The 12,715-nt window shown below is 39.9% G+C and overlaps 1 protein-coding gene across 2 annotated transcripts in view; it reads left to right on the forward strand.

Annotated features, from left to right (window-relative positions):
- The window catches only part of MPPED2 (metallophosphoesterase domain containing 2), a 90,149-nt gene extending 85,267 nt beyond the window's left edge, over window positions 1–4,882 (forward strand). For both annotated transcript variants that reach the window (XM_042837337.1, XM_042837336.1), the window contains 2 exons: window positions 993–1,106; window positions 4,667–4,882. In XM_042837337.1, coding sequence (XP_042693271.1) covers window positions 993–1,106; window positions 4,667–4,785 — 233 coding nt within the window. In that variant the 3' untranslated portion in view covers window positions 4,786–4,882. The remainder of the gene's footprint in view (window positions 1–992; window positions 1,107–4,666) is intronic.
- Window positions 4,883–12,715: the final 7,833 nt, after the last annotated feature.

The following is a 12,715-nucleotide window of genomic DNA, read 5'->3' on the forward strand; positions in this document are numbered from 1 at the left end:
GCAGCATTTAAATGCTACCTAGCTGGCTCTGTGTTCTTGCAGAGTTTCATGGTGACTCTGGAGTCAGGAATTAATGCATGGCTTATGCATTGTGTCACCACGAAGTTAATAGTCAGCAATCTATGCAGAGCTAAGGAAAAGAAGGGGAAAAAAAGACCTTTTTGACTAATAATGTACTCATGCTCTTCTGATATCTTGGTAACTAACAGCTCTTTTCATACTGTTAAGCCAACTAGGGCTACCTGTGTCCCACTGACAGTGGAACACACTGGGTATTGAAAGCCAACACCTTGAACAGCCCTCTTTTAATCTGTTTATTTTCCCAAAGAAGCAAAAAAAAAAACCAAAAAACAACCCACAACCACTTTTACAGTTTTTCATAGGTACTGTTTTAAAAGGATTGCTAATCCTTCTGCTCAGAGTTGCTTTTGTATAGAAATACTTTGATGCTATGGGTGCTAATGAATGTTTTAATTGAATACTCATTGCCTATTGCTGGTGACTGGGGATTCAGAACAAGACTGGCACTTGCACTTGGAAGTTGTTGGGAGACTGTATTTTAAATCTCTCAGGTGGCAGCAGCTATCAGGCTGTACAACAGCCAGTCTTCCTCAGGTATTTTGTTCTGGAGTAGCCACCTTGCTGACTTGGGAAGGTGACTGCTGTGAGAGCCAGGGGAAAGGGAAGAAAAATCAGCAGCAATGCCGGGAATAAACGTTCCAAGGTTTCAAGGTGGAAGATGAGTTTAAGCCCATAGTTTAAAAAAACAAATCACATCCAGAAAAATATCAATGCAGATGGAGGAGGGTGATCTTGAGGAAGACAAAGTGACAGTGAAACGCTTCTTAAAAGCCATTGTGTGCTTTAATGGAGAGGTTATGACTGCAGATAATGTAATAAACCTTCAGTGAATTATGACTTCCTGAAAGACTGTGTGAAACCTTACCTGAATAGAGAAAATTAATAGTATTGATTGCATTTTTTGCCTGCAGGTTTTCGAGACTGGGTTCCAAAAGAGCTGCAGAGAGTTGGTTGTGTGGAACTGCTAAACACAGTGCAAAGGCGAGTAAGGCCCAAACTCCATGTCTTTGGTGGGATCCATGAAGGTAAGCAGCACTGCTTCTCTGCTCTTTGATCTGAGCCTGGTTCCAAAGAAGCACACGTCAGTTGTGCATTGCAAAGGGTGGGTGATGACATATTGGACTAAAGTAGAGAGGGAACTGAGGGAAGTGATTGCACACACGGCACTTCGTGAATTTATGCCAGAATTAAAACAGGCTGTTTCAGGAACGTGTGCTGCATTTTGCCACCTACATCTCTCACTGTGCAAAGGTTGTTCTATACAGGTTATTTGAAAGCAATTTAAATTTTGACAAACTTAGTTAGAGAAACAGATGAGATTCCCCACACATGCAAGCCAAAATGAAACTTAGTCCAATTATTCCAAGTGCAAGAGCCAAGAAAGGTGCTAGAAAAAAAGAAAACTGAAGACAACTTACTGTCTCAGCTCACCTCCCTCAGCGTGTAAAGAAAAGCAGAAAGGAGGGCAAATATCATTGCCAGAACTCACTTTGCATGCATTTCTAAAAGTATCCTGGGATACGGTTCGTAATGTGTGTTACCTTACAGCAGTCTCACATATAAAAAGAGATATGCTCATAATCAGTTCCAGATCAGAAACAAAAAGCTGTTTGTTGGCAGTGGGAGGGAATGAGATAATTTTGGAGACATTTAAATATTTAAACCAATTTTGTAGCTTTTACATGCCTGTGAGACAAATATTAGGAAGTTTGCCTGAGAGAGTGTAAGTCTGTGTGACCCTAGGACTCAAAGTGATGCAGTAAATGCTTTATATCCCCTCCCATCTGCAGATTTCTGCACTGTTTCTAATTAGGTTCTCCATCAGCTCACAGATTTGGAGAACTTCACAAAAGAGAAATGGGAAGAAAAAAAAAAAAAGGACAGCTTTGTCAACTAGTACCATTGGTTTTACTTAAGCCTTTGTGACATTATGAAATTCATTTTATTCCTGGTTTATAAAGATCTGTCAATAGTTTTTAAGGGAAATACTGATGTGACTTCAAGTAGCATGTTCGCTGTGTTAGAATGCTCCCAGGAAACCACTGGATATTTTGTAAAAATACCAATCCTTGCATACTGAGAGTAAGTGAACACAGCAAGAGTTCCAGCTAAAACACAGAAATGGTCTGCAGCTTTTGTAAGCACACTGGATACTGAAGTTTTCAATTGCAATAGGAGAGAAAGGTATTTTAATGTACAGGATCATTATGAGAAAGCACTGAGAGACCATAATGCAGCATCTTACATTTAAATCTCACATGAAAGATGGTAGCACATGTTGAAAGAGAACATTCAAATACATTCTTAGAAGAATACTTAAAAAGTTTAGAACCTGTTTTAGTATTTATGCAGAAGACATAAGAGTGGCCTGTTTTGCTACAGAAAGAAATAGCCAATTGTTAAGAGCATTATCCTGCAATACAATTAATTCTCATTCATCTCTAGCTTAGATGAACACAGACTGCATTCCATTAAATCGAGGGAGGCTACACACATTCTGATCATGCCTGTTTTTTTTCTGGTTGATAAGTAAAAACAGCCACAAACAATGTTTTTCCCACCACGAGATGATCTAAATCAAAATTGCTAGTCCAAATAAATAAAGTGCAGCAATTCTGAAGTGATTATTCTTTGTGATAGAAACTGTGGGTAGCTGGATTTATCTTAGCTTTCAGACAGCAGTGATCTGTACTGTATCATAATGGTTTAAAAGAAAAACATTTTTCCCCTGTGGGTTAGCGGTGGGAAGTTCTCTTCCTCTATGAACCTCTAATAAAAAAAAGTGCATTTTGTGCCAAATTCTTCCCAGACCTGTTCTAGTTTCTTTGCAAGCTCTCAGTGGATGTCAGATGAAAACAATGGATCTTATGCACCGATGGGACTGGAGCTCTATCTCCCTGTCCTTGAGAGAATGTCTGCAGGAAAAGAACTTCTGTGCTTTTGCACAGTGAGAAATTCTTGTTCTCACATCACAGTATCACACACTGGCTTAATGAAGATTCAGGTGTGACTGTTCACAAGGCACACAGAGTTTGTTCCGCTTGCCCAAAATTCTACACATGTGCAGGCCGCTCTTCTATCCCATCCTGTTCCTGTGTGGCAGGTGGAAGAGATGATGCAGGCTAGGAGAGAGGAGGCATTACTGCTGGTTCCTCAGATCTGTCCGAAACAAGAGCACTGCTGGCCAGATGTTTAGGAGGCTGAGAAGCATCCAGCCTCCTGAAACTGATGCTGTGGTGTTACTGTGGAGTCAAATCCTTGACATGTTGAAAAATCCTGTGATCAAAATTCACTAATTCTTGCTTTATTAGGGAACAAGTTGTCAACATCCCTTCACGAAAAGCAGTCATCTATGTAATTCTCACCTCAGTTTTCTGCTTAAGCCAGTAGTTGTTCATTGACCTCCTGTGCTCTACTGTGCTTACAGCAAGAGATTCCTTTGCTTAGTCATGATTTTCGCTGGTCTTTTTGTGAAGAATTTAATCTCTCTGTGTTCTTGTTAAGTCTATTCTTACATTTGAATTCTCTTGCCTGTTAGGCTGCTGTAACTGCAGCCTCCTTTTGAATCAGCCAGTCTCAGCTCTGTGTGAAAGCCTCTTAGAAGCAAACCATATCTGAATTTTACACCACTGGTTAGATCCAGTTATTCATTCAAAGTAGTACTTTGCAGCAGCATTTGTGAGTGGGACTGTATCATAGAACCTCCGAGTAACCTGAGTTGGAAGAGAGCTACGAGGATCATGGAGTCCAACTCCTGGCTCCGCACAGAACCACCCCAAATCCAAGCCCTACATCTGAGCGCTCCCTGAACTCTGGCAGCATGGGGCCATGCCCTGCGCAGAGTGTTCCAGTGTCTGACCACCCTCTGGTGCAGACCCTTTCCCTAACCCTCCTAACAGCTCCATGCCATTCCCTGGGGCCCTGTCGCTGTCAGAGAGCAGAGCTGGGCGCTGCCCTCCACCCCCTGTGAGGAGCTGCAGCCACCATGGGGCCACCCTCAGCCTGCTCTGCTCTGCGCTGAGCAAACCCAGGGCCCTCAGCTGCTCATGCTAATAGATTTCTGAGGTTTCGTGAGCCAGTGTGAACACAAGCTTGGCAGTCGTGCAGTGAGGACCTGTATGATAAAGGCTATCATGGGAAAAGCTTATGAGGTTTCATTTATTGCCCAGAGAGGGCAATGATTTTTGTAGATTAAATGGAAGTGACTTCTAAATCTCTTGTTCCTTACTGTTTCTTTTATTATCTGACAGGCTTTACAAGCTTGCAAAGTACAACACGCTAATTAAGTAATTAGAAATAGTGCATGTGTGGTTTTGTCTCTGGTTTTCTGTAACAAATTGCAGCAGAGGATTTTCTGTGAGAAAATGTGTGCATAAAACAAAAGCTTCAGTTCTTATTTCAAATGCGGTATATTGTGCTTTTTCAGTCAAGTCTTTCTGGCAGCTTTCAAGAGCTCATGTCGTTTTGAAGGGATTAATATAATTTTATTCCAAAGCATTGATCCAACAACAGGCTTTCACTGCAGCTGCCCATGGGCAGCATCGTTTGTTTATATTACAGTAAGTGTGACACATTGTCCCTACAGGTTATGGCATTATGACAGACGGTTACACAACGTACATCAATGCTTCAACGTGTACAGTCAGCTTTCAACCAACCAACCCTCCAATTATATTTGACCTTCCAACCCCTCAAGGATCATGAAGCACTGCTGCACGTTTGGAACTGAGGAAGGTCTATAAACTGCCATTTTCTAATTACAATACTTGCATTCTGTTACATGTTTATTTCAAAGGTTTTTGTGGGGGGCATTTGGGGAGGGAGAGTGGAGGGGTTTTTGTTTTGGGGAGGGGGTTTTTTTTAGTAAATTGCTGGTGCAACGAAACAAGACGAAAAGTTAGAGGTTGTGCTTTTTGGAAATGCAGCGTTCATTTGAAATTGGAAGAGCATTGTGAATTTGTAAAATTAATTTTGTTTTTCAATAAACTGCCATTGTAAATTGTTACAGTGTTCTCAAAAGGACAGCCAAGCTTTCTTTTAAGAAGTGAGAGACCTTATTTTAATATTATATGATAAGCTAAAAAAAAATAGGCAGCATTTAAAAACACCCAAATTTGCACAACTTTTGTTAATGTCGTGTGTTTTTTTTAATGTCATTTCCCTATGGTCTAAATGTTAGCTTTTCATCTCTCCATTTATATTCTTTTTTCTTCCTGCCTTTCTTTTTTACTTTTTTTTTTATAGCACAGACAAGACTTTGGGGTCCATTTGCCTCTTGATATGTGTGCGTGTGCTGAAACTTGTTTCTGTTCACAGTAAAATGCAGCGAGGGGAGAATAGACTTCTCAGTTGTTTGTTTGTCCACTACCTGCTTTGTATGGTAAAGAATGGTATAGATAGCCACGGTCTGTATGTGATATCTGCCTTTTATTGTTTGTTTTTAAATTATTTTAGCTTTAAAAAACTGGGAATGAAAGCTGCAAAGAGCAGGCGTTTCATGCAGTAAAAAAAAATAATGTAAATGCGGACTCCTTTTAAATATGAATTTATATATATATGTATTTTTTGTGCATTATAACTAAGCTAGGATTTAATATTGCCAGTATAGCATCTGCAAAATTATGCTGTACAGCACATCTAAATGATGAAGGATGTGACACATTTTCCAAGTGCTCAAGGCCTTCCAGAGCCTGAGTTCAATCTTTGTTGTAGTTCAGGCATGTATAGAGTCATATGGATACAATCGAGCCTAACTAAAGTAAGGCTTAGTTGTCCTTTATATTTAAATATTCTTCTTGTCTTTTTATTTCCTTCTTCTTATTTTGCACTGTGTGTAAATGCAATCTTGCTAGCACAAAATACTGTTGCAGATAGTTATTTCTGTTCTACCACTGTAAATGCTATTGAGCTTTGTTCTGTTTTATGTTAACTTGTTAATGGAATTTAGAAAGCAGTTGTTTCTTTAAATTTATTGTGATATATCTAGCGGCCTTTATATGCAAATAAAATTGCAAGATTTTTAAATATGTGGTTTAAGGGAATTTTACATTTTTGTGTGGCATGAACAGCTGGGGGTGCAGCAGTAAGAATTTTTCTAATCCTCAATAAATTTTTATGGCTTACCATTCTTAGGATGTCAGCTGGGTCGATAAGGCACTCGGAATTTTTCTCTCACTTCTCTGCCATCCATCCTTTTCATTCCTGTTAGACAGAAGAGATTTTGTCTTCAGGTTACATAATTCAGTGCAACCAGGATTGCACAGTTAAGTCTTGCAGGATATTGTTTTAGGTGACACAAGGAAAAATGGATTAGGTACTAACCTGTGTACTTGTTCATTAGTACTGAGCTGCAGGGGCTTTAGGCTTATCCAGCGTGGGTTAAGAAATGAGTGGTCATAGATAAACATAGATAAATAAAATGGGTTTTTATTTGAATCTGTTCTCAGTTGTGTGGCTGCAGCAGAATCCGTAGATGGCAGGAGAACTTCTTGAGATTATGGTTCAATGTATGCCTATAGAATGACAAACACAATGGAACCTGCTGGTATTGTGGCAATACAGTTAAGTATTTAATAGCAGAGTCTTCTTTTCAAAAAGCACTTACTGCTGTGAAAATGTAGTTTCAAAAAAATAAAACGAGGTGTTTCCGTGATTCTGCACCTGCAGTAGTGTGAATACAGGAAATGAGGAGATAAACAGCCTTCCCATTTGTCTTAATAAGTTGACAACTATTAAGCCTCCTGGTGCTATTGAAATCTTATTGTAACCAAAGATCAGTTCTTCATTTTGGGTGTCAGTTCAGTTTTCTTTTTTCAGTCAGCAATGGGTGGTAGACTAGAGAATTGGTTTTCTCAGCCACACCTGTTTGCTGACAAAGAACTGTATATTTAAGAACAACTGTATTTAACATGGCTGTCCTTCCTCAGATAAAGCTTCTTGGAGGACAAAAAAAACCAAGCACAACCTTACATATAATGCAGCCTGTGTTATTCTCACTCACTGGTATTTTGTTTGTTCTTATCACATAAGGAGGAAGGATCCATTTCCTGGGATACTTCATTGTGCCATGAGCTTCTAGACCATTCCAGCCATTGCACCTGGATTGCTCTCCAGCCTCCTGACGGACCTGGCAACTCTTCACTGCATGCATGTAGCTAGGACAGGTGCAGTCTGTGATACAGGTCTACATTCACTGCTGCAGGTATTTGTAGCAAAAACTGAGTTATTACCCCTAAAGCTAAAATTTTGAGTCAGCAGGTTTGCTCAAGGATTTGAGCAGCCTGAAGCCTTCTGGCAACACTCAGATAAATGAAGGCTGGCAGAAGTGCAGCCAGGAGTATGTCTTGAGGAAGGCTGGTAGTGAGGAAATTCCAGGCAATTCCTTGCAGGCATAAAAGTCTGTACCAGGCTCTGCAATAGGCAAGCTGCATATGTTGCAAAGGTTTGTATCTTTTGGTTTGCCTTGCAGCTTTTTGACCATGGTGCGTAGCAGGTAGAATCAAGTTGTCCTGCACTGGAATAGGAGGGCCTTTATTTGTAACAGCCTGAGACTTTTCCCACTTAGACGAGCATCAAGGACAGTCACTGCTTCATCATCAAGAGATGTTGATGGTGAATGCACATGTTCATTTAGAGAAATGTGTATTCTTCAGAGGTACTTTCAAAGCGTTTTTTCCTCTTGTATGTTCTTTCTCTGGCTGTATCAGCTTTACCATCCTTGCAGCTGTTTTTCGTCACTTGTTCTTCTCCATGCCAGGATCTTCTCAATTTTATTTTCTCCTTTTGCTTCATGATTTTAGAAGTTGATCTAGCTTTTCTCAGAAAGGCAACATTCTGGTTCTGAGCAGTTACAAAAAGGCCAGAAAAACATTTGTAGAGATATTTTGGTGTTTTTTTTCTTCCTGTACTCCTTTGAGTCTTTGAAATGTTTTTGTGTCTATCTACTGTCAGAGGCAGGTAATTTTCCTTTGCTGGATGTCAGCCTTATCTGACAATCAGTGTAAATAGGGCACAGTATGATTTGAAGAAGTACTGTTTCACAGGGAGGCAAAACTGCAATGAATCTGCTTCTTTTCAAGGATTCCTCACTACTAAAAGTAGCTCAGTATCCATACGCAATATAAAACTTGGATAATAAGTCTTCCTCTGAGATCTGATCCAAGTCCATTGAACTTGCTGGGAGTCATTCTATAGACTTCAGCTGGCTTTGGATCATACACCTGGCATCTATCTGGATTGTTTCTGTCTGTTACTCATCCTTCATACAGGAGGAAATGGTGTGTCCCTGGTTAACATGCAAGAACCTCTTGGCAGGAAGAGGGACCTACCTATTGTAAGTGCTGAATCTTTCCAAGTGATTGATTAATGGCAGTGTAGTCGATTAACCTTTCTTCTTTTGAGAGCAGCTTCCATCTAGTCATCTCGCTAAGGCTGAAAGCAGTCAAGGCCTTTATCAGGGGAGGGCTGTGGAACTGTATGCTCCCCTGAGGTGATTGGTTCCCAATTCACTCTGCATAGTGAATTTAGTGAATTCAGCAGACCTTGAGGTCAAGCATTTATTAGGCTAAGAGACTGTCAAATCAATCTGGTCTACTCCAGGCAAGTTCTACCAGGAGAATGGGTTCTGCCAAGACTGTGTCTAAGAAATAGATTGATGGCTAACTCCTGGTTGAAGCTGCCTTTCTCTTTTCCATTTTCCGTGAATCAGAATTTTTTTCCCCTTGCTGACACCAATATTTTCTCTCTAGACAAATTTTATTAAGGAAACTCCTGGAAATCATCCATAATTTAAGGTGGAGGGAGACATCCAAACTCTGCAGTTCTTCTGTTTGGTGTTAAATTGACACAAGGGCTGAGACCTTGCTTTTGACCACACCTGATTGAATTACATTCTGGAATATTCTTCCCTTACCAACAACCTCCCTCTTTTTTTCTTTCTTTTTTATTTTTTCTTTTTCTTTCTTTTTTTTTTTTTTTTTTTTTTCCCAGCATGCTGTCTAGTAGTTTAAGTCAGGTAGGGATTGTTATTCTCCCTGCCTGCCATGACTAACTTATTATTAGAAGTGCATCAATTTAGGTGTGTGCAGGAAAGCCTGCAACAAAGAGCAGTGCGTTTTGTCTTGCCCCTGGCTTGAGGTATAGATCCTATCTTCCTTACAGATTCCTCATTTGTAGTAACCAGCCTTTTATGCACTGTCTTTGTTGCTAATTGACTTTTACCCACTAAGCAGATTAAATCTTCTTATGACCAGGTGTAGACACTGCTTCAGCTATTTCAGCCCTCACAGGACACCCTATGCACTTTTGCAGAAAGTCCTAGCCATCAAAGCACTGTCTGCCCTCCCAAGGCGCAGAGAAAAGGACTCTAATAAATCACTGTACCTAAGTGCAACATGGAAGACTAAAGTTGGGTTTTAACATTTTCAGCTTCAGTTCCTGTCAGCCTAATTAAGAGAAAATGCAAGAGAAATCTGAGGGAGTTTTAGTGCACTGAATCGGATTTCAGTCATCCATATTGATTTATTTTTCTCCATCTCTCTATCACTTTCCATGCCTTCATCTCTGGCTTGAGCCAGCCAACTTTGTAATGATTCATTCATGACCTGGCTCTAAGGCTACATCTTGTTTTGTTCTACTCTCAGTTTTGCTGAGGACATTTTCCGCAGGCTCAGTTTGCTTTCTGTTGGTTATGGCATAGAACTGGAGAGGTCCTTCATTTCTTCTAGGGAACGTTTTTCTGCAATTCTTATTGCTCAGTTATAGCCACTTGCTTTGTACCTGAAGTTTGCATTCGCAGGAGGGGGTCTGACAAGAGCGTTTGCCTCACTATAGGATAACTGAGTGAATGTCTTCCTCAAGATGAGGTTAGTGTTTACCTAGGCTCTGTGGTAGAATAGGATTTGTCAGCTGAGGAGTTTGGACTGAAAGGCTTCTAGGCGTTTAGGACTTTTAATCTACAAAATATTCAAAAGCAGGCTTGAAAATGTGGAGTTAAATGTCTGAAATAAAAGACTTGGTCTTCCTCAAATCTCAATAAAATCTATTCTTCTATTAATGTTAGTTACTATTGCTGTGACTCAAACGTGTAAGTATTGAGAGGAGCATTCTGGGATGATTTTTCTGTTAGAAAAGAACCAACACAAAATATTTAATTTTTTTTGCATACAGTGTACAATCTTCTTCAGTGTTCACTGCCAGGCAAGTATTTCAGCAAAATGTTTCTACTGGCTGCAGGGGTTCGGTCACTCTGCAATTGGAGGAAGAGTGTAATTTTTCTCTTTCCTTGTTGTTGCTGATTGTGGATACCTTGTGTCAGCATGGATCTGATTTGTTTGGGAGCTCATAATACACACAGCAGGAGGTCGCCCATGCTGTAAGGCTGAATCTCAAAGGACAGGTTGCTGTAAAGGTAGGAGAAAAGGAATATATTGACTTCACAAGTGGAAAACTGACTTGCCTAAGATCACACAGCAGATCTCACGTTCTTAACCAAGTCTGCATCTCTCAAACTGTTTCGATGACAGTTTTCCATTTTTTACTTTGGAAATAGGTGGAGAACCCAATTCCTTTGTTTCCCCAACAACAAAGCTGCTGCTGTGATAATCATCCCTGGATCCTGGAACACAGAATGACAGGGGAGCCTTCTTTCAGCTAGATGGAAAACAAAAGTCAAAGCCAATTCCTGCATTTTTAATCAAGCCAGGATACAATGAGGATAAACGGGTAAAACCAGGCTCCTGGTAATAGAGCAAACAATCTTTGTTAGATGCACAGCAAAAACCCTATCAATCATCTTAAAGTGCATCTTGTGTTTTTTCTTCAGCAGGCAAATAAGTGATGAATTAGCTTACTTCAAACTCTCTGAAGATCAGCACTAGCATAGATTCTTTGAAAGAACTGAAGCAGGTACAAAATCTTTACGTTACTTTAAGACAGAGACTACAGCTCTGTCAGTAAGACCACCCTGTTATTGGCTTTATGTTATGAGGTATCTAGAGGGTTTTGAAGACTGCATATTTGAACATCATATTGACACTGAGGCTTCTGGCTGAAGTCCAACTCAGACTGGGGGAGAGTAGCAGCTCCTAAGAGGAGCTAAATTGTATTGATTAAGGCTTCCTAATCAGCAGAACTTCTAGTACAAAGTGCTGCTGAATTTACTGGAGACTTAAAACTACAAAATACATGGACTTATTATCCATGATCAATTGTACTAGACATAAAACTTTGAAATTCAATAGCTACAGCTGCTTAAAATGAAACTCAGTGTATTTTTGTCTTTGATTGCGGTTTCTGTTACTGAGGCCAGATTTTCAGGTATCTTTAGATTACCAGCAGCATTTGTAATACCTTATTAGATACTGCATCTTTGGTGGCATTGAAGTCCATCACCTTACAGTATCTGGAAGTATGGAAAAAATCTGTTTTTGTGTCACTTCCTGTGCAAAAAAAAGCGAATTGATTGCTCCAAGATTACTTTTGTCAAATTTTACTAAGTTACCAGTTAGATTTAAACACAGTGGATGGCTGCAGATTAAAATTTACCATTCTTACTATAATGTCCTGCAGCAAATAGCAGATTATGCAAGGACTCTCCCAGGAAAACCTCAGCTTCATCTCTGTGATAGCAGTGTTCAACCAAGGCTGCAACCTGCTTGATTTGGTGTTACGTGTCCAACGTGAGAGTCCTTTTAGAGTGAAGCACACAGCAAGCAAGAATCAGGGAGAGCAGGAACCAGGTAACAGGGTGCTGTTCTTACTGTTGGAAGAGCTATGGGACAGAAATTAAGCAAAAGCAGTTACATAAGTAACCTGTGGCCAAACTAAGCATAGAATCCTTATTTTCTGAACATGCAGTTTGCAGCTGTTTCATTCCTCCAGCTTTTTGTTTTTAAAGGTCTTAGAGTGAGAATTAACTGGTTCCCTGATCCTAACTTGTAGGAACTGATTAAAAATAATTATTTACATACGTTACTTGCTTATACTTTTCAGAATTAGTAGTGTTCCCATGCTTCAGGCAAGATGCATGCTGGTTTATTTAGACAAGCAGTATTTTATTCCTTGTTTACTGAAATCTTTCTTTATTTTCTGATAAATCTTACAAGGGTATGTAGCCAAGTGACCAGGGTAAGAACAGTTTTAAGTCCATCACAGCTCAGATGTTTCTGTGCATCTGTGAAGTGTTTCACAAAGTTCAGTTCCTTGGGTAGGAGTTATTCTCTGTAGAAACATTAATCCCAGTTTATTTTTTTCGGACCAATCAGTAGGACTTCTATACACCATGCAATAGTATTTTTTTTCTTAAGCTACATGTTGATAGACTTAGCTCCCTGATGTAAGAGACATGCTTGAACAGTGAGGGAAGGTGAACAGCATGATTGCTCTGATGATTTAGCTTGCTGGCTTTTATATGGAACGAGAGGAAAGCTGGTCGGGTGTCAGCAGTCATTACATTTTGTCTGTGATGTGCTTTCCCAGCACATTGGCACATGTGAGGCTGCCTTCTAACTACTAAAACAGACTTTTCCAAGGAACAAATTATCTAACAGGAGTGTAGTAACCCTGTGCAGACAACCACAGCTGTAGCCTTCAGTGACTTCAGTGGGATCATGTGTCCTGGCCAGAATATAGATGT

This window comes from Centrocercus urophasianus, unplaced genomic scaffold (genome assembly GCF_019232065.1).
Source record: "Centrocercus urophasianus isolate 14NV4802_14NV808 unplaced genomic scaffold, USGS_Curo_1.0 seq_7, whole genome shotgun sequence".
NCBI lineage: Eukaryota > Metazoa > Chordata > Aves > Galliformes > Phasianidae > Centrocercus > Centrocercus urophasianus.